The 23,356-nt window shown below is 39.6% G+C and overlaps 1 protein-coding gene across 1 annotated transcript; it reads right to left on the reverse strand.

Moving 5' to 3' along the window:
- Nucleotides 1-2,544: 2,544 nt before the first annotated feature.
- LOC133814804 (uncharacterized) lies at nucleotides 2,545-3,603 on the reverse strand. Its single transcript, XM_062247718.1, has one exon. The coding sequence runs from the start codon at nucleotides 3,601-3,603 to the stop codon at nucleotides 2,545-2,547; it is 1,059 nt and encodes a 352-aa protein (XP_062103702.1).
- Between the last annotated feature and the right edge of the window lie 19,753 nt (nucleotides 3,604-23,356).

Below are 23,356 nucleotides of genomic sequence, written 5' to 3' on the forward strand. Positions count from 1 at the left end.
CTCTAGACCAAGAAAAAAACGTAAAGGACTGAGATCCTTAAGTTGAAAGCTAGGGTTTAACTTAGCTTTAAAAGTAGCTGCATCTAGGTCATTATTACTAGCAATGACAATGTCGTCAACATATATTAAAACAGCTAAAAAATTAGTAGAAGTTGTTCTTATGAATAGAGAATGGTCATATGGAGATTGTTTGAAGCCATCATTGATAAGAGTAGTACTTAGTTTAGCATACCATTGGCGTGAAGCTTGCTTCAAACCATACAAGCTTTTATTTAATTTACAAACAACATTGGAGGGATACTCCCCCTTAGGTGTGAAACCTTGAGGAAGTTTCATATAAACTTCTTCATTTAAATCACCATGCAAAAAAGCATTATTGATATCCATTTGGTGTAATTTACAGTTTTTAATGGCAGCTAGAGCAAGTAAAAGTTTTAAGGTGTTAAACTTCGCTACAGGAGCAAAAGTTTCAAGGTAATTGATTCCTTGTTGTTGGGTATAACCCTTTGCTACTAGACATGCCTTGTACCTGTCTATATCACCATTGGATTTGTATTTTATTTTATACACCCATTTATTGCCAATAGCATGTTGGCCTTGGGGAAGAGGGACTATGGTCCATGTGTTATTAGCTATGAGGGCATCAATCTCAGCAGTCATTGCTGATTGCCATTTGGGATCTTTTGATGCTTCAGTAAAAAAAGTAGGCTCAATAATGGAATATGCAGGTAGAATAGCATTACGAAAATGTGGCTTAAATTTATCATAAGAGAGGAAATTAGATAGAGGATGGGCAGTAGAAGACTCACAAATATAGTCCTTCAAATAGGCTGGTCGATGAATAAAACAACCAGATTTAGTGGAATGATTAGTAGAAACATTTGGCTGTGAACACTCTGCAGGAGTTTGCTGTTGCTGAGAATTACGGTTCAGATTTGGAACCGATTGTATTTTTGTAGGATTAATAGTATCAGCTTCAGCACCTGTAGGAGAGATGTTAGAAAGTGAAGGTGAAGAGATATTGTCATAAGAGAAAAACTGAGCAAAAGGGTCAGTAGAGGTGTTAGTTTTGAGAGGAAAAATAGTTTCATGGAAAATAACATCTCTAGAGTGAAAAATCTGATGAGTTTCAATATCTAATAAGGTATAAGCTTTCATCCCATTAGGGTAGCCAATGAAAACACAAGCACTAGCCCGAGGAGAAAATTTGTGCCTTTTACTAGTTAGAGTATAGGCATAAGCAAGACAGCCATAATTTCTTAAGTGTTCATAAGAAGGAGCTTTATGATACAACATTTCAAAGGAAGTTTTAAACTTAAATAAAGTTGAAGGAGTTCGATTAATAAGGTAAACAGCTGTATGTATCATGTAACTCCAATAAGGTAAAGAAATATGAGATTGAAAAGCAAGAGCTCTAGCAACATTTAATATGTGCTGGTGTTTTCTTTCAACAACTGAATTTTGTTCAGGTCGTTCTACATAGGAATGATACAAATGGATGCCTTTAGTGGCATAAAAAGAAGTCAAGTTCAATTCCTTGGCATTATCACATCGAATGGCCTTAATAGTAGCTGAAAACTGAGTAGAAATGAATGAAAAAAAGTGAGGTATAACTTGCTGAACATCAGATTTACACTTTAAGTTGTATACCCATGTGAATCTAGTGTTGTCATCAACAATAGTGAGAAAAAATATAAAACCTTCTATGCTAACAATGTGAAAAGGACCCCAAATATCCATATGAATAAGGTCAAAAGCAGCAGGTGCCATGTTTTGTGTAGATATAAAGGGTAATTTTCTTTGTTTAGCTAAATGACAAATATTGCAAGGAGAAGGTAAACTAGAAGGCAAAAAATTCAAATCTTTATTGAGTGAATTTGTAACAAACAAGGAAGGATGTCCAAGGCGATTATGCCATTTATGAACATCTTTACATGAATTTTGAGAGTGAACAGATGAACGAGAAAACAAAAATTGATGATGCTGGGGCAGAAAGTATAAGTGACCAATTCTTTCAACAAACCCAATCGTTTTGTTCAGGTGCTGTTCCTGTATAGAGCAACGAGATTGAGAAAAAGAAATTGAGTAACCATGAGATGTTAATAAAGCAGGAACCGAGATTAAGTTGTATTTGAATGTTGGTACATATAAGACATTGTGTAATTTCAGATGCTCATTTATTTGGACAGAACCAGATTTGTGTACACTAATTTTTAAACCATTTGGTAAGATTATTGAGTTAGCAATAGTAGTGGAATGAAAAAAAGAGAAACAATTGAAATCATAACAGATGTGATGTGTGGCTCCACTGTCAACAATCCATAGTGAATTGGAGAAAGTATTAGAGTTACCAGTGAAATTGGACACCAGAGGTTGAGTTGTTGGCAAGGGAGGATTGCTATGTTGTAATTGCTGGCTCAAAAGAGATATTAATCCTTGAATGGAGGCATTAGAAGGGGGGACATTGGCATTCGTGTGAGAGGCAGAATCTTGGTGAACAGAAGGTATGTGGGATGATGGAGTATTTTGAGAATGATTAAGTCATTAAGAAGTGTCTAGTTTCCTTTGAGAACCATAACTAGGTTGAAAGACATGAATGAAATAGCATTTCTCTTTAAGATGTCCTGGTTTTTGGCAATGGGTGCAGGTGGGGCGAAGTTTCTTAGCACGGGGTGGAAGGTGGTTTGGGGGAGGGGGGTTAGGATTCCGGTTTGTTGGGGAATACTGAACAAGTATCTGATTTGAGGTAGAGGTAGCAATAATATTTGGAGTTGTAGAAGGACCAAGATTCCTTTGTCTTTCCTCTAGGATAATCATAGAAAAAACTTTGGACAAGGAAGGTAATGGGTCAATCAACAAAACTTGAGCCCTAACAACATGATATGATTCATTAAGACCAGTAAGAAATTGTAAAACCTGTTCTTGATTGTGAGAATCAAGATTATCGGCAGTAGAAGCACATGTGCAAGGAGTTCTTGGACAGATTTCGTTTATTTCATCCCATATAGCCTTCAGTTTGGTGAAATATGAGCTGACTGAATCATCACCTTGATGGAGACGAATGAGGGTTTGTCGAAGCTCAAAAAGTCGTGGCCCATTTCCCTGATTAAATCGGTTGTTTAGTTCGACCCACATAGCAGTGGCAGAGTTCAAGAACATAATACTACTCTTGATATATGGGGAGACCGAATGAATGATCCAAGACATGATCATTTGATTGCAGCGTTGCCAGGAATTGAAATGGGGATCATTGGGGGAAGGCTGGGGAAGAGATCCATTGAGGAAATCAAATTTATTCTTTGCTCCAATCGATATCATGAAGTTCTGATGCCATTGTTGAAAGTTCTTGTCTGTTAATGGAGGTGAGGCAAGAATGAGTCCCAGATGATCACCATTACCCAAGAAATACGGATTGTTGGCATCTTCAAGGGGAGAATGATCAAGATTGTCCAGGGGAGTGAATCGATTTGAAGCTGAGTTGTGTCCACCATTGGTGTTGGAGTTCAGAGCTTCAGGTGTCTGGGATTGATGTTGTGCATCTTCAATTGGTGCTTGAGGACCATGTCTGAGGCTAGCAGAAGTGTTGTGTCGAGTGCGAGCCATGAGGATGAGGTGTATTATCTGATACCATAACAGGAAAAAGAAAAGACTTTGTTTTTATTGAATGAAAAATTGTGTTACAATCTGAACATTAGCTCTGTTTATATATAGGTATAGAGGATAAAAAGAGTTGTAGCTAACAGCTAACTAAAACCAAAACTAACTAACAACTTTTGCCTAATGTAATAATTTTACAAGATATTCAGCAATAAAAAGGGAATAACTATTGATTAGTCAAATGCATGAGAATAAAAAACAAACGAGTTATTTATTTTGAATATCTAGTTTCTCTTTTTGTAATTTGAATTTGAATATTAATTGTAGAAGAAAGAGAAATATCCCTATTACTTTTGGAGAATTAGTTATGTAAACTCTATAAATAAGAGAATGAATGATGTAAAAGGGACATCTTAGTACACCAAAATTTAGTTGAAAAGTGATCTTCCATAAGAGAAAACAAAAGAAATTAATTAGAGAGCCAGCCTCGTGGATGTAGGTCATTCTTTGGACTGAACCACATAAAAACTCAACCTTGTTCTTGAGTTCAGAAGGGTTATTTCTATTCCCTTGTTATTTGTTGTTGACAAATTTTACCGCCAACAAAAAATTGCATTAAGATAGATAGGTTTTACCCTTTAAACTTGCTCAACTTCATTCATCATAGACTCAAAAATGGAAGAAGTGTTTGTAATACCAAATGGCATTACAAGAAACTCATAGTGATCATCGTGAGTGGAGAATAAATTTTTTGAATATTCTTGACTAGAACTTGTATTTGGTGATACCCAAATTGGAGATCGATCATACTAAACACCAAACCATTATGCAACTGATCCAATAATTCTTCAATGGTGGGAATGAAGAATTTTATCTGGTACTGTAGATAGGTTAAATCTGATAGTCAAAGCAAAAACTCCAATCACCATCTTTCTTCCGTGCAAGTAACACCAGACTAGTAAGAGGACTAATGCCGGGCAGAATAATTCTTGCCACCAAGCATTCAATCTCATCTTTTTGAGAATGTGGATATCGAGAAGGACGTTCTGAGATGAAGATGGTACAATATGGTCCCCTTCTCTTATGGGAGGCATCTAAAAAATATCGTTGAATTCAATTAAGAGCCCTGAAATCGCTTAAGAAACCATGATTGATGAAGCAGAAAAATCTCTAGCCAAAGTGTTGTGAGTAATCTATCCGAATTCTAAAAGTACTCCGTTTCCACCATGTTGAATATTGCATGTCATAGCTTTACACAATACCTTGCAATTGTACAAGAATACCTCTATAACGACCCAGATTTTTAAGACTCGATAATGCGAAAATATAAATGTTTTCATTTAACCAAATGTCTTAAAAACTCGTATAAAAAAACTTTTTAAAAGTCGTATGGTCATACTTAACATTTCATACAAACATATTTTATAAAGAGTAGAGTGATCCTAGTTTAGGAAAATAACACAACATTTCCAAAAATAAAACAGCTTCCCAAAAGGTCGGTCCACATGTACATTCGCAAGGTAGACTCCAGCGCTCACTGCTCTGCCTTGCCCTTGTTCTTTCCTACAACAGGAAACAACTAGGTAAGAGAAAACGCTTAGTAAGTTCAACTTTAAAACAAAAGCATGCAGAGCATTAAGGTTCCGGACCCTACACAATCATTTTCAAGAACGCAAAAGTGCCCTAGCAAACTTATGGTCATGCCTGATAACCAATGACAAATTATTTTATATAACCAGATAAATTCCTGCACTCAGAAAATCCCAGAGCAAGCAGATATATTATACACAACTATTTCTTATCAACAAATAAATCACTGCACTCAAAAAATCCCAAAGCAAGCAGATATAATATATAACAATATAAGTCGAGACCAACGCTCGACATTTTCCAACAATTCGGGCGCAACAAGCCCTCCAACATAAATGCTAATCTGTAAGAGAGAACTGAATCTCAACACTAAGATCTAGCCAATAAATATCCCCATCAAGGGTAACTATCGTGTTATCTAGGGCATCGCTACTTATCCAAAAATAAATCCCTCACAAGGGTAACCATCAAGTTACCTAGGGCATCACTACTTATCCAAGAGTGTAATCGAAGTTACACGGTTTTACAGAGACTTCTATGTTAATCAGTGGTGCTGGTGAGTAGTTGACCCTAGGGTGTTCAGCCTCACTCAAACTTGGCAACCCCTAGTATCTCTAGGCACTCTCACTGAATGGCCAATATTCACGGCTACTATCTGGGAATAACTTATCAGAGCACTTGCTCAGGTTCTAACCATTCACTGATTAAGTAAGCATGAGGGCCCCAAGGTCCCATTCATTTTGGTGCCCCTAGGTTTAAACCAGCAATCCTCACCTCTTGGCCACTCGTTGTGGTAATGAATCGGACATAATAAAATCAAGCAATGTGACGGGGATCAACCGTCTAGGATATGACGGATATCTACCATTCATATTTTCTAAATCAACACCCACTACACTAACGTCTCTAAGCACCTTTCTACGACAATGTATATATGTGCATGTGTCCCTATATTAACATACAATACAATAGTCGTTTCATGTTGCGGCCACACAATATAAGTTGACTTACTTGGAGTTCTTTGCCCTCAGCAAGATTTCACCCTCCAATGTATAATCCAGTTATGCTTAGCCAATACTGTAATTATCCATACAGTATACTCGGATTAATTATGGCACTTCATAATTCATTATTAATATTTTGGGCAGTTTGGTCATTTTCAAAATCATTAGTAAGGATTAAAGATCCTTATTTGGTTTTAAACTCGTTAAGGAAATTCATACAAAAATATTTTAGACTAAACCCTAAGTCTCGGGGAGACCTATCCTATGGTCTCGATACCTAGGCTCGGGTATCACGATAGTATTTTCCCACAATCCGCTAAAAATCTTTCTTTAAAAGTTCTGCTATTAACCCATACTTTCAACAGTCGATAAAATATATAAAAGATTTTAGCCGGTATTATATCCTGAAAATACTAATTAAATTCCTTAATTATTTTTCAAGAAAATAAACTCTTTATTTTCCTTTTATTTTTCTTAAGATTTTAATCTCTAAAAATCGTTTTAAGAAAACAGCCTAATTTATCTTAATTAGGAAAACTGTTAAAAATTTCCTATCTTGACTAGTTATTTTTTCCAAAGTCAATTAATCAAGTTTACTTACTAGAAAAATAATTAACTTAATTATTTTCTCAAAATATAGGGTTTTAAACCCTCTTTTAATTTATTAAATTATTAATAAATTAATTCTTTTATTTTTAGAAAGAATAAAAATTCTTTAATAAAAATAATTATTTCTAAACTCAAAGTGGTATTTTAAGTCAAAATATATTTTCAAGACTTACCATGTTTTTATCTTGCAATAAGCAAAATTTTACTTTTTACCTTAAGTTCCAAAATCTCATTTTTACACTAAGTGTGAAAACTCTATTTTTCACATTTTTTTAACTACATACTTTGTTAGGTCATAACATGAAATTTACTCACCCAATTGTTACCAAAATTTCCCAATTCTATTTTTGGTATGTCATTTAGGTCTTTGTAAAATCTTAGGTCAAAATAAGCATTTTTGATTGGTGAAATTATTTTCCAATAATGAGGTAAAAATGACATTATTTTCAAGTCCTAAATTTTTCCAAACTTTGGAACTTAATAACTTTCAAATCGTTTCTTATTTTGTAACCAAATTTTACAGTGGAATACTAAATTATGCCAAGAATATGTCCACCATATTTTAGAAAAAACGGGGTTCGTTTGTTCTATATAGTGGCTGTCAAAACTTAGTTCCGAAATTAAAAATACGAAAAAGTTGTTTTTTACCTAAACTTTGAAATAGCATAACTCACTCATTTTTAAACATTTTTTAGTGTTTCAAAAGCTCAATTTTATGTACTCAATCTCAGCAACATCATAGTACAATTAAATTTTACAAAATTGTGGATGCCAAAAATCCACCAAGAAAAAAATCCCCAGTAAATGGTTAAAATACGCACTTAGTCACATTATCAGGCTCACACTTGTAAGTCTTGTGAAACCGGGAGATTATCCGAAGGGAAGCATCACCTTGTGGGCTGTGAAGTATGGCCTTGCTAGGCTAGGAGGCCAAGCTACGGGTCACAAGGGGCCAGGCGCATCAAGGGCCTCGCGCCATGCACCCCCCGACCACGCACAAGGGTCTCACTATGCGAGGCTGCCCTTCTCCCGCATGCGCCTGCCAAGGCCACAAGGGTCTCACTATGCGAGGCTGCCCTTCCCCCGCATGCGAGGCTACCCTTCCCCCGCATGCGCCTGCCAAGGCCACAAGGGTCTCACTATGCGAGGCTACCCTTCCCCCGCATGCGAGGCTACCCTTCCCCTGCATGCGCCTGCCAAGGCCACAAGGGTCCCACTATGCGAGGCTGCCCTTCCCCCGCATACGCTTGCCAAGGCCACAAGGGTCTCGCTATGCGAGGCTGTCCTTCCCCCGCATGCGAGGCTACCCTTCCCCGCATGTGCCTGCTAAGGCCACAAGGGTCCCACTATGCGAGGCTGCCCTTCCCCCGCATGCGAGGCTACCCTTCCCCCGCATGTGCCTGCCAAGGCCACAAGGGTCCCACTATGCGAGGCTGCCCTTCCCCCGCATGCGCCTGCCAAGGCCACAAGGGTCTCACTATGCGAGGCTGCCCTTCCCCCGCATGCGAGGCTACCCTTCCCCTGCATGCGCCTGCCAAGGCCACAAGGGTCTCACTATGCGAGGCTACCCTCACCCGCGCGCCTCGCGACCCAGATGCGCGCCAATGCCTCGCACAGCAAGACACACCTCACCACGCTCGTGTGCGTCTCGCGAGGTATGACCACACTAAGGAGCCTCATACCACCATCGTCTTGTGGCCCTCATGCAACCCCATCACGCCTTGTGAAACCCATGTCCGAGCCTCATGAATGCCCGGGTCATACATGGGTACTCACTTAGGCACCAAGGGTCTTGCCTTGTGAGACCAATCCCCATGCCTCGTGAATGCCCAAGTCATGCCTGGATACTCGCTTAGGCACCAAGGGTATTGCCTTGTGAGACCCATCCCCAAGCCTCGTACATGCCTATTTCCAGGCCTCCTACCTGGAGGTAAGGACGGGATAAAAGAAGTATGGATCGACACTTACTAAAATATAAAGAAACCTAGAGAAGATATTTAGGTAAAGGGGACCACTAGGGATGAGATAAATGTACAAGCACGGGATGTACAACCCTGAAAAAGGGCAAAGGCATGACTCTGACATCTGTGTCCTACAAGTAGTGGAGGTACGGATTTTTACAGAGAGTGGAAGCACTACATGCATACCTCTGACTATGTACCAGGCCGACACCATAACCTTCTGCTCCACCACGACCTGTGCCACTACCCTGACAATGTACCTCTGTACAATCTTGTCCCCTGGGACCACAATGTATGGGGAGCCATTAGAGCTCCAGTATAAATAGGTCATCACCCCTCTAGAAAGGGGGTTGGAAAATTGATTGTATGCTAAGGCTGTTAAATAATATACAGTTTCGACTCCATTGCAGTTCTACACATTTACTCTTTCAAGTTTTCTCCATCTTCTTCTGAGATACATTTGGCAATATAGTCTTAGTTTTCTAACCATATATCGTTGACGAGATTTCACCGTCAACAAAAATCAATATACATTGGATGCTTGGCCCATTGGAAGTCACAGCTCAAAACTTGTATTTTGTTTTAGGGTTCTCACCGAAACACTCAGGGATTTTGGTCCCTATTTTTAAAAATCAACACACAAGCATCATAAAAATTATAAAGCAACTACCATAGCCTTATTACATCACCAATAAGAAACTTTAAGCATTAAATATACAAAATAATGCTTAAAAATAAAAACCATACAATAACAACCATAAAAAGTAAATTTTTTACCTCTTGTTGTTCTTGCTTAAGGTTTCGATGTTCCTACTAGCTTTGAGTCCTTCAAAACTCTTTCAATACCTTAACCAACTCCCCCCAAGAACATAGATAATTAACTATTTGAAAATCTATGGTTAAAACTTTACAAAAGTCTAGTTTATTGAAACTTTACCTTAGGGAAAGCCCTTCCTAGACCAAAACTTAAATTCTTCCAAGCCTCCTTAGTGTTCTTGAGGTTGAAAGATGGAGAGAAAACTTGAGAGAGTTTTCAAAAAGATGATAGTGAAAGTGAGAGAGACGAGGTCGGATTTGGGGGGGTTAGAAGGGTTTAGACTACTCTAAAATATCATAAAACACTTGAGTGTTTTACTATCCACTTGCCATTAACCATAATATTTAAAATGGGATTTAAAACTTAATTAATTTTGTTCACACCATTTAAAACCTCACATGGCCAGCCACCTCTTTCTATTTATGCGTTTATATTATTATTATCTTTTTTAGGTTAATAAACATTTCCTAAGAAGAAAAATCTAAATTGACTTTCTATAACTTTTTTTCACTCATAATAAAGTTATTATTATATTTTTTTTTAAAATAAAAATTAACACATAATAATTAAATTAAATTTCTCTCGCATTTAATTTCATTAATTACACAATAAATTTTAACCTAAGGTCCATTCATGGAATAAAATTTCCTAATTCGGTTAAATTGTGCATTTTACACAAAATGCCCTAAAATTTCCATTTTCCATTAGGTTTATTATTTTTGACCAAACTTTAATTTTTTTTATGAATGTATTTTACGCCCAAAATATATTTTCCATAGTTTTTCATTTTATTTTCTAAGATTTTTACCCGATCAGGGTTTTTGTGTCGGTCCAAGACTGAAAGTCTTATCTTGACTTTTAAACACAAAATTCATAATTTGGCTAGCAATAACTCATGGAAATAAATTCCAAGCAAATATAATATTATTTAAAATAATATTCTTAACTCGGGGAAAGAAACCCGACCCAAGTCGTTTCGAGGTAACCGAAACGCAGGACATTAAAACCTCCACTAGAGAATTTCATAGTTAGAGCACTGTAATCACTGGCGGACCCAGTAAAAGCCTAGGAGGGGCGGATGCCTATGCTGAATTTTATATATATATATATATATACTTTACATTGAAATATATCTCTTCTATATATTAAGTGTGTAGATGACGAAAATTCTTGGTTTTAACGGTTTTTTATTTTTTTAATGTTAACTTTAACAGAATATTCTTATATTTAACAGAATATCATTATATTTAATTGTAGTTTGTAAACACTTAAACTTAAATAAAATAAAATTAAAAATAAAAAAAATAAAAATAGGATATTTTTAAGATATTTTACAATAATAATTATTTAAAAATAATAAATAATTAAACAAATTAAAATATGATATTTTTTATATTTTTTACCTGATAATTATTTAAAAATAATAAATCATTAAACAAATTAAAATAGGATATTTTTGAGATATTTTACAATGATAATTATTTAAAAATAATAAAATCATTTTATAGCTTAAATAAAATTTAATTAAACTTAAACTCACTTATTAGAATAATATCATATTAAATATATAATATAATCTACTATCAATTAGTAACAAATTATTTTTTTAAAAAAAACTAGCAATAAACTTAAATTTAAAATCCAAGTATAATATTTAATATTACTGTTATCCCCAAAATTTGAAAATGATGATGTGGCAATAGAAATGACAAGTGGCAAGGAATGGTTGGGTGACCTGGCTTAGGAGTAGTCCGGTAGGCCATTGAAGAATTTAGACTAGTTTGAGAAGTGTCATGACCGACCAGGCATGACCTTGTCCGACCAGTCACGACCTTGTCTGCCCAGGAATGACCTTGTTTGCCCAAGAATGACCTTGTCTGCCCAAGAATGACCTTGTCTGCCCAGGCATGACTTTGTCCGACCAGGCATGAACTTGGCCGATCGGTCATGACCATGTCCGACCAGCTAAGTAAGTGCATGTCTGCCCAACTAAGTGCATGTCTGCCTGCCCAGTAAAGGTGTGGCCGACCAGACTGAACGTGATATGGATCAACTAGATAGAGGAGGACTACGTCAAGATTCCCATAAACGGCTTCAACAAGAATCGGTCTTGGCATACGCGGGAATCTCTCATTTATCCCACAAATTTAGTGTACTGTTACATTTTGAATATTGTTGTAATTTAAATATAATGAGAATAATAAAATATCCTGATTATGGGATATCATCTGTACAATCCTAAGCCTATAAATACAAGGCTTATGGCATCATAAAGAGGACTTTTTGAATTTTGGACTTTTGATCTGAATTTTCTAGAGAGAGAAAGTACTTGTATTTGAGAGAATTTCTGTATTCTTTGAATCTACACTAAAGAAACTCAGTTGACTCAGGTTCATCTGATCTTGAGTGTAGATATATAATCATAACTCTAAGTGGATTAGGCTATTACCATCACATTGGGGCTGAACCACTATAAATCGTCTGTATCGTTTATTTTCTTTTGAAGGTTTTATCGTTTTTGACGTTCTCACGTCGTTGGCCAAAAACACGGTCAACAATTACATTAAACATATAATATATAATCTATTGTTGTTACTCCAAAATTCAAAAACTAGAACAAACATAAACTTAAACAAAAATAAATAAATAAATTATTTAATAAAAATAGGATATTTATTTTAAATTTATATGACATTAATATAAATTTAATAAAAATAGTTAATAAATTCTATAAATAAAACTAAACAAGCATGCATATTTCACGTTGTTTGTATCTAGTATATAAATAAATGTTTCCATACGGATTGCTCCTCCTCAAAATAGTCACTACACTCTACACTACATATTTTAAAACTTAATATATCAAATAACATATTATTCTACTATAACTACTCATCACTTTTTCTTACTCCCTATCCCATTTGTCCCCTCACCATCTCTTTTTGTTCTCTTTCTTACACTTGTTATGCTATTGCCTCTTCACCACAACTCTGCAGTTCAATCAGGTACTAATAGTAATTTGGAATTTGGGATTGCTCCTCTTTTGTTATTTGGTTTGGATCATTATTTACAATTTGTTATTCTTTTCTAGTCTTTTGCAATTAATATCCATATGCTATTCTTGGATGCTTCCAAGTTCGAACTGATTTTAGTACTGAAAAGTACTCTTGTCCAAGACTAAGAGATATTGCTACAATATGTTGCATCTCTTCCCATTGCAGCTTATTTGAGAATAATATATATTGCTAGTTCTGTTATAGGTTTTTTTTTATAATTTTTTTTAATCCCCTTGTTACATTTGGGTAGAGTACTCATTTCATTTTGTTGTGACTAAGAATAATTACTTAGTTTGCTATATTTGCTATAGGTTGTCTTTTTAATCCACTTGTTGTTAATGACTTAATGTTATGCCCTTTTATTTTGCAGTTGTATATCTATTAAGCCTATTTATAACTTTTAGGTTTTATTTGGTAGGATGGATGGAGAATAACCAGGTTGAATAATAGATGAAGGTTGGAGAATATAAAGGAGGGAGAAGAGAGTGATAATCATTTTATGGTGTTTTGGTATGAGAGATGGAGTAGTAGAAGGATAGATAAGTATATATTTATGAAATTATTTTTTTAGTCTTATAATTATTTTTTAATAATATATTAAGAGGGCATAATTATAATTTTAAATAAATTATGATAGAGAGTATAAATCTTTTCATTAATGGAAGGATTCCAAAAGTGAGGTCAAGGAAGATTTACTATACTCCCATCTATCCTCTCCTTCCTTCAATCTCTTTACTACAATCTCCTCTCCTCTTCATCCACTCTCTTCTCCCTCCACCAAAATATAGTGTTAAGATAATTATTTTAATTAATTTTTTAGAATATGAAACATAGTGTTAAGGTAATTATTTTAATTAATTTTTTAGAATATGATAATTGTTTTCAACAAAAATAATTCCCCCACTCCTCTAACCAAGTATGATTAAACCAAGGATGCCAACGACTGATATCCCAATATGACCTCAGAGCTTCCCAATTGAAGATGGAAAAAAATCAACAAGAACATCAAACTTAGAAGATGCGAATATACTTGCCAACATATTACAATAGACTTAATTTCATCTCATGTACCCAAAGTGAGACCAAATCCTTTACTGGGCGATAAAGATAACTCCAATTCAGTCACAAGAGAAGAAAAAAAAATAAAGTTATGTGAAGCTATTGAATCAATTAAAACTATAAATTCATGCTTTCCATTTCCACCACAAACTTTGATTGTATAAGGAATAGATTGTCCCACCAATGAAGAAAGAGAAAGCTCTATAGAAGAAGGGTCACTACGGAAAATGACTTCTTCCTTGTTGGATTTAAAAGCCTCTAGCTTATCTTCATTACCCAAAGAACCGGTAATTCTATTTTCTTACAGCAGTGTCTCGACCTGAATTTTTTTTATCACAACGAAAACAAAGACCTTTCTCTCATTTTGCCTGTATTTTTTATTTTATCAAATGTCAAATTTAGCAGATGGGACCGTGGTCTTGTCTTGGTTTCAGAATGCAAGCAAGCAACGTACCCAGTCAAGTCAGACAGGCCCATAGAAGAAATGGGTACATTTAGACAAAGTCATGTGACCTTATTTTATGGAAGATTTTACACATAAGTAGTACAACATTTTCAAAATAAATACATGTTTCACATCACAAACTTATTTAATATACTCGATGCAAGCAAGTAATATATTTGTTTAGTTTTACGTAAAAAAATTATTAATTATTTTTATAATTGTCATGTAAATTAATAAATAAATAATATTTTATATAAAAGAATAGGATAAATATATTAAAAAAACTAAACTAAAACATTGTCTATGATTTTTTTTAAATAATAATAATATGATAATCTTTTAGATCACAAACAACTTTATTTAAGATATAAACACACTCGAGATATTATTCAAATCACACTTCAACAATTAGAGAATAAGCTTGTTTATTCTTGCTAGAAGATAAATTTTATTCTAATTTCTTGTGTAGTTACCGTCATACTATTTGTACACATCCACGCTGCAAGAGCGGGGCAAGGGCAGAGTCGATGACAACCCTGCTCCAAGGCAAAAGAAGGTTCGTCAAGCCCCCGAACACAACAAGGCCCCGAGGCCAGCAAGCAAGAGAAAAGGGGAGGGTGCTCGAGGACATCGCCAGGCCGCCAATGCTCGAGGTGTCACAGGCGTTCCGCCTTGATGCGTCAAGACAGTCCACGCCAGGCCTGGAGGAGGTTTCCCCTCAGCACCTCGCCAGTCTTGCAAAACCCGTGGCCCAAGGGCCAGGTGGAGGAACGTTTCCATTCAGCGAGAGAAAGGCTTCAGCATCTCGGTTAGCAATGAAAACATCGAGTCCAATAGGGAGACCGAAGTAGGGTATCCCAAGGACAATGGTTGCCACCAAGGCCAACCAGACATGTGAGATGGCTTAAATGCTCGTAGGGGTATAGCAGCCTCCGAGAACAACCCCGGAAAGGTCAGCCAGACCTCCGAGACAATCTCGATGCTCGGAAGAGAGAACAACCAAAACAGAGTGTCAATCAAGACCGTGACCCTCTTCGCGCAGAATTGGAGAGCTTGAAAAAGATTGTGCTCAGGATGGCACGAAGACAAGGCCAAGACTGCAACTCGGAGGATGAGGATGGGGAGCCATGTGCTCCCCACAAGTGGAAGTCTCATTGCCACAGGGCTTAAAGACTCCTGCCATAACATCTTATGATGGCAGTGCAAATCCCACTGATTGATGTCGATACATCGTGTCTCTGAGGATGCGAAGTGCCATGTGTTCTCGTTGACCTTGACAAGTCTGGCTAATGAATGGTTCAAGAAACACAAACCAAGGTCCAGTCACTCGTGGCACTAGCTCCACTCTTCATTCCGAAAACAATTCATAGCGACTAGAAAGGTGAGCTTTGAGGTCAATGCCTTGGCCAACATAAAGCAAGGACCCCTTGAGACCCTCAAGGCCTACATCAAGCAGTTCAAGGAGGAAGCCGCTAGGACCAAGAAGGTCGAGGACGGCTAGTAATTGATGGCCTTGCAGGCGGGCATCCGGGCAGGGTCTCCTTTGTGGGATGACCTTCAGCGGAAAGGATGTGGAAGGCTCGACGACTTCATTCGTTGAGCACAAGAGTACATAAACTGGGTAGATTCCTAGATTGGGGCATTTGGCGAACCCAACGCTTTCCCTGCTTAGTTGGCTCTGAGCCTGGTGGCTCTAGGGACCCTGTACCCCCCTTACACTCTCGTCCAATAGAGTGTGGTGGGTACCCCGCAGTTCAGCCCAGTTGTCCAGTCAGTTGGCTTTAGTACCATGTCTCCTACTGGCTTCAGTGCCGCTTTGATGAGATATGGAGCCACGCCCACTGGATACAATGTTTTTTAGCCTGTATTCAGTGTTGGAACTGGGGCTCCAGCCCAGTCGGTTGCACCAAGTAGGACCCTTAACGAGAGTAAGCGTGGGGGCAAGGGGAAAAGCAAAAGGCCCAAGGGAAGTGGGGCAACATCAGCAAGACAAGGAGCATCCCCCGAGAATAAATATGTCTCACAATACTCTGAGTACACGGACTTGGTGGAGACTTGGGAGAACATCTTCTTGGACAAGGAGCAACACGTGCACTACCGAAAGCCACAACTCATCCAGAGTGAAAAGGAGAGGAGAGATCCCAACAAATTTTTTCGGTTCCATAATGACGTGGGGCACCACGCCAACGAGTGTTGACAACTCAAGGATGAGATTGAGAACCTCATCAAGTTAGGGCATCTGCATCAGTATGCTCGAGGCAGATTACGACCAGTTCAGGCCCCGGTCGCGGGAGCACCCTCGCAGCAGGCAACTCCCTAGGCTCCGGGAACGGTACTCGTAGCCACACTACAGCAAATAGTCCATGGGCCTCCACCAATGACTAGGGGAGTGGGAACCATCTCCGGAGGACCTCACTTGGGGGGCACCTCCGGGGCTTCGCAAAATAGATATGTGTGAACCTTTAATCACGATGATGAAGTGCTAATGTTAGCTCAGCTACCATCACAGATGATTGAGGCTGTGATGCTACAACGTATCCCTTGGGGCGACAACCTCCCAAGGAGATGGAGGTATAGGTTATTCAAGCTAAGGAGTCTAATGATCTGCACCTTCGGGTTCAAGAAGAAAGGGTTGTCGAGCCCATGGAGAAGGTCGAGGAGGTAATTCTGGAGGCATCCCTCCCCAATAGAAAAACCAAGGTCGGGAAGAACCTCAATGCAAAGGTCCGAGAAGCGCTGGTGAACTTTCTCCGAGACAATCTAGATGTTTTTGCTTAGTCTCACTCTAACATGACAAGCATTGACCCAAATATTATATGTCAGACCTTGAACATCGATCCCAACATTGCTCTAATCCAGTAAAAGTGTAGGACTATCGACCCAACCCGAGCACTGGCTTTGAAAGCCGAGGTGGACAAGCTTCATGCGAATGGGTTCGTTGAGAGGCTCAGTATCAGAAATGGGTATCTAATCTGGTCCTAGTGCCCAAGCCAAATGGCACTTGGAAGACCTGTATATATTTATCCAACCTCAACAAGGTCTTCCCAAAGGATTGCTTTCCTTTACTGAAGATAGATCAGATGGGAGACGCCATCTCCGGATACGAACTCTTGCCCTTTATGGATGCGTACTCGAGGTATAACCAGATTTCCATTCACGTCGTAGACCAAGAGCACACCAGCTTCCGAACTTACAAGGGAGTGTACTGTTACAAAGTGATGCCCTTCGGGCTCAAGAATGTTGGTGCCACCTATCAGAGGTTGGTAAGTCGTATATTCAAAAACCAATTTGGTCGGAACATAGAAGTTTAAGTGGATGACATGCTGATTAAATCCAGAACAAACCTCGATCACGTGAAAGACCTGTCGGAAGTGTCCTCTTTACTTCGCATGTTCGGAATAAAGTTGAATCCCCAAAAGTGCACCTTTGGAGTCGCCTCCGAGAAGTTCTTGGTTTCATTGTCAGTGCCTGAGGAATAGAGGCAAACCCTGAGAAGATCAAGGCTTTGATCAATATGCCATCCCCCCGCAAGCATAAAGATGTGCAGAGTCTCACTGGGAGGATAACAGCCCTAAGTCCCTTTGTCTCCAAGGCAACTGACAAGTGCATACCATTCTTCAACATACTCTGATGGGGTCAGAGATTCGAATGGACAGAGTAGTGCGAACAGGCGTTCCAACAATTAAAGGAGCACATGGGCAACCCACTAATCCTCTCGAAGCCCGTAGATGGAGAACCCATCCTCCTCTATATGGTCGGGTCGGATAGTGCCACCAGTGTCTCCCTGGTGTGTGAGGAAGGCTAGGTCCAACACCCCATGTACTATACAAGTAAGAGACTCCTTGGGGTGGACTCTAGATACCCCTTTATGGAGAAGTTAAATTTTTTTCTAATTGTGGCCTTTCGGAAATTACGGCTCCTGAGGAAGATAGTCTCCGACAATGGCCTACATTTTGACAAATAGTTGTTCACGGATTTCTATCGAAGGCATGGGGTGGTGAAGAGCTTTTCCTCCGTAGGTCACCCGCAGGAAAATGGGCAGGTGGAAGTAGTCAACAAGATGATCAAAGCCACCTTGAAGAAAAGACTGGAGCAGCCAAAAGGAGCTTGGCTCGAGGAGCTGCCTAAGGCATTGTGGAGTTATCGCACCACTGCCAGGACCTCCACCGGTCACTCTCCATTCTCCATGGCCTACGAGTATGAAGCCATGCTCCCAGTTGTGTAACACCCTGGATAGCCAAGACCGTTACCCTGTGTGTTTATAAAGTGCTGGACTTGCAAATCAAGTCATTTAATTAAAAACATGCTATTGAAACTATAAAGGAACTAGGGTTAAAATGTTTCGGTGTCAAAAGTCACATTTTTCATTAAGAAACGTTATCTGTTTGCATGGGATCCCAAAAATAATAAGTTTAAAGATTGTTTACAAAAGTCATAAGGTTTAGATACAAAAACAAGCCATATAAGGCAAAACTGATAGTTAGGCAATCCCTGTCCTGATCCACTCCTCGACCATGGCGATCGAACAGCTGTCTATGTACATTCAACCCCGCAGCTCTCCACCTCAGGATTGGTCCAGCTTGCCTTTGCCTTTACCTACACCACGAAGCACCCGTGAGCCAAGGCCCAGCAAGAAAACACAACAACAAAGCATAAGCAATCAACAGACAAGTCAATATCTCATATCGCATCACAAATTCTCAACCATATATTCATTCAGTATAATCAAGTACTCATCATACCAAACATGTCATCTCATATCATATATCAGTTCACAAGTGATAACTAGGGCTAGCGCCCTCAGGCTGCTCCCTCTGTTATCCCACTGACTCCGGCCCGCTTAAACCGAGCTCAGTGAATATTAAGCTGTCCTCGGCTACCAGTGGCCAAGCCGCGCCCTATGCGCAAATATTGTGTACGACACCCTTAGGCCGCTAACACATGTCCCATGGCATAATACCATCATTGACACGATATAAATATCGGGAGCACTTAGTCCCATCACAAACATATAACCGGGTGCAGTTTTCTTACCTTTCAATTCACTAGCTTTGATCCCTCGACTCCTTGAGCACGATCCCCCTCGAGCCCTAGCGCTCACCTAAACACAACCATAGGCCAAAGTCATCATCAATACTCAAGTCCAAAACCTAGCCTCGGGGCCAATCCCGAGCCCCTAGGAAGTCCTAGTTCCACCAAACAAGGTGGTGGAATCAAACCCCAAACCCTTGGTCAAAAACCCTTGCAAACAACCCACAAATCCCCTTCAGAAGACAGGGTAGCGCTACAGCGCTCATGGGAGGGCGCTACAGCACTACAAACAGAAGAAAAATCCCCTCAGCATGCATGGCCTAGTGCTACAGCGCCCAAAGGCTAGTGTTGTAGCGCTAGTCACAGACAGACAAACACCAGTTTTCCCTTCCCGCGATTTCCTCTGGCCAAACTCAACCAAAACAACTCCAAACCTTTACCAAACTCAAAAACAACCCTATGAACATACTCCACTCATCCCAAGCACCCCAAATACCTAGAACTCAAGCACATGCATCCCTAATCTCAAAATTCACCATAGCCACTTCTAGACATTGAAACTCAGCAGAAACCAGTTAAGTACCAAAGTTAGAAGCTTAGAATTTATACCTTTGGTGGAATTTCGACCTCAAGTTGCCTCTAGACCTTCTTGGCTTGCTCTTCCTCAACCCTTGGCTCCAACTTTCCTAAAATTCCCCATCAACACAGCTTAGATATCATAGCTAAGAACCAAAACCAGGACTGAAGAAACTTTAGAACCTTATCTCAAGTGTTAGGGTGTTCCTGCTAAACCTCTGCCAATTCTCCAAACCTAGCCTAGGATCCTTGATGCTCAGCCTAACTCAGCTCTCCTCCCTGAGCTTTCTCCAAAGTTTCTCAAGAAATTGATGAAGAAGACACAAACCGGCCCTAGAGAAAACCAGCTCTGTTTTCTCTCTTTCCTTTTTCTTCCTTTTCCTTCTTTTCTCCCTTTCCTCAAACTTCTATATTTCTCTACAATTTCCACTAGCATAAAGCCTTAGTAACACTTAACTCCTGTAAGACAAATGACTATTATGCCCTCCCTATTAAGTCTAAACCCTTTAATCCTCTTAGGGCATTTTAGTCATTTTACCCAATTCCCGCTAACTCCTCAAGTGTCTCTAATATTTCCCGCTTAATTCCCGATACCTAATTAATCACCAATGATATTCCTCAATGTCAAAATAGACTCCAGTATACTCACTAAATTCCCATTTATACCCCTAGGCTCACCCCAAGCCGGGTATAAATCCCCGCCTTGACTTTTCGCTACAGATATGTCCACATAATAATGTGGTCTCGACAATTATCACATATATCAATACAGTTATGCCCATAATAGCCAGAATTACAGTTATGCCCTTCTAACCTAATCAGGGCCTACATGCATACTAATACACATAGTCATGCATCTCAAATATTCAAGTAGTCATATAAGATGCTTTAAATCATAATCATGCATCTTACTCATTAACTTCACACATATTCCCATTATGCCCTCCAGGCACACTAATCAAGGCCCTTAAGCCTTATTAGCAAATTTTGGTCGTTACAACTATCCCCTCCTAATGAGAATTTCGTCCTCGAAATTTACCTAAACAACTCGGGATACTGATCCCGCATCGCTGTCTCAAGCTCCCAGGTCGCCTCCTCTACCTTACTATTTCTCCACAGCACTTTAACGAGAGGAATCGTCTTATTCCGCAACACTTTATCTTTTCGATCCAAGATCTGAACTGGTTGCTCTTCATAAGCCAAATCTGCCTATAACTCCAAATCTTCATACCTCAACACATGAGTCACATCTGAGACATACTTTCGAAGCATGGAGACATGGAATACGTCATGAACTCCAGACAACGATGGTGGCAAAGCTAACCTGTAAGCCACCTGACCAACCCTTTCCAGGATCTCGAATGGTCCAATGAATCTAGGGCTTAACTTGCCCTTCTTTCCAAACCTCCTCACCCCTCGCAATGGTGAAACTCGGAGAAAGACGTGGTCCCCAACCTGGAACTCCACGTCCCTACGCTTAGGATCAGCGTAGCTTTTCTGTCTACTCTGAGATGCGAGCATCCTAGCCCGGATCTTCTCTATAGCTTCACTTGTCCTCTGAACCATATCTGGCCCCAAATATCTCCTCTCACCCATCTCGTCCCAATGAATGGGTGACCTACACTTCCTCCCATACAACATCTCATAGGGAACCACTCCAATCGTTCATTGATAACTATTGTTGTACGAAAACTCAATCAATGGAAGATACTTACTCCATGAACCCTCAAAACCAATCACACATGCTCTGAGCATATCCTCCAATACCTGGATCGTCCTCTCAGACTGTCCATTAGTCTGAGGATGAAAGGTTGTACTGAACTTCAACTGAGTCCCCAAAGCCTTCTGTAAACCACCCCAAAACTTGGAAGTGAAAATAGGATCCCGGTCTGACACTATAGACATAGGAACCCCATGGAGACATACGATCTCCCTCACATACAACTCAGCGTACTGATCCACAGTATATGTCGACCTCACTGGAAGGAAATGGGCTAACTTGGTGTATCTATCCACTATCACCCACACCGAGTCATGAAGTCCTACTGTCTTGGGTAAACCTCCCACAAAATCCATAGTAATGTCCCCCCATTTCCATTCAGGAATACCCAAAGGCTGAAGCAATCCTGCTGGTCGCTGATGCTCAGCTTTCACCTACTGACAGGTTAAGCATCTGGCAACGTACTCCACCACATCCTTCTTCATCCCGGGCCACCAATATATAGTCCTTAGATCCTGATACATCTTCGTGGTACCCGGATGAAGTGAGTACGGTGTCATATGAGACTCTTCTAGTATCTCTCGTCTGATCCCCTCATCAGCTGGAACACAAATCCGTCCCTGATACCGAAGTAAACCAACCTCAAAAATAGAATAGTCCTTAGCTACTCCCGCTAAGAAATCCTCTCTAACCCTCTGTAACTGAGCGTCTGCCAACTGCCCTTCTCTGATTCGCTCTAGTAGGGTCGACCGCAGAGTAATATTAGCCAATTGGCCTACCACCAACTCTATCCCTGCTCTAACCATCTCATCAGCTAACTCCCTTGAGATCTGAACAGAACTATACAACTGACCTGGACCTCTGCGGCTCAATGCATCCGCCACCACATTGGCTTTCCCCGGATGGTAAAGAATATCACAGTCATAATCCTCTACCAACTCTAGCCAACGACTCTGTCTCATGTTCAGGTCCTTCTGTGTAAAGAAATACTTCAGGCTTTTATGGCCAGTGTATACCTCACACTTCTCCCCATACAAATAATGCCGCCAAATCTTCAGTGCAAAAACCACTGCTGCCAGCTCCAAATCATGAGTAGGATACCGCTACTCATACTCCTTCAGCTGTTGTGATGCATAAGCTATAACCTTCTCATTATGCATCAACACACAGCCTAAGCCCAACCTCGATGAATCGTAGTAAATAACAAACTTCCCTTCCCTCGAAGGAAGACTCAACACTGGCGCTGTAATAAGTCGTCGCTTCAACTCTTGGAAACTGTCTTCACACTTGTCTGACCAGATAAACTCCAGATTCTTTCGTGTCAATTCTGTCATTGGTGTTGCTATCTTCGAGAAGCCCTCTTCAAACCGTCTGTAGTAACCTGCTAACCCAAGAAAACTCTGCACCTCCGAGGCATTTCTTGGCCTCGGCCAATCCCTAACCGCCTCTATCTTAGATGGATCCACCTTAATCCCATCTGTACCTACGATATGTCCAAGGAATGTCACTTCAGGTAACCAAAATTCACACTTCTTAAACTTGGCGTACAACTGATGTTCCCTCAACCTCTGAAGAACCTACCGGAGATGAAACTCGTGCTCTGCCTCTGAGCTGGAATACACCAAGATGTCATCGATGAAGACTATAACAAACTGATCTAGGAAATCCTTGAACACCCTGTTCATTAGGTCCATAAAGGTTGCTGGGGCATTGGTCAAACCAAAATACATGACCAAGAATTCATAGTGCCCATACCGCGTTCGGAAGGTCGTCTTAGGGATGTCCTCATCCTTGATCCTCAGCTGGTGATAACCAAATCGAAGATCAATCTTTGAGAACATCGTCTTACCCTGCAGCTGATCGAACAAGTCATCAATCCTTGGTAGGGGAT

This window comes from Humulus lupulus, chromosome 2 (genome assembly GCF_963169125.1).
Source record: "Humulus lupulus chromosome 2, drHumLupu1.1, whole genome shotgun sequence".
Lineage (NCBI taxonomy): Eukaryota > Viridiplantae > Streptophyta > Magnoliopsida > Rosales > Cannabaceae > Humulus > Humulus lupulus.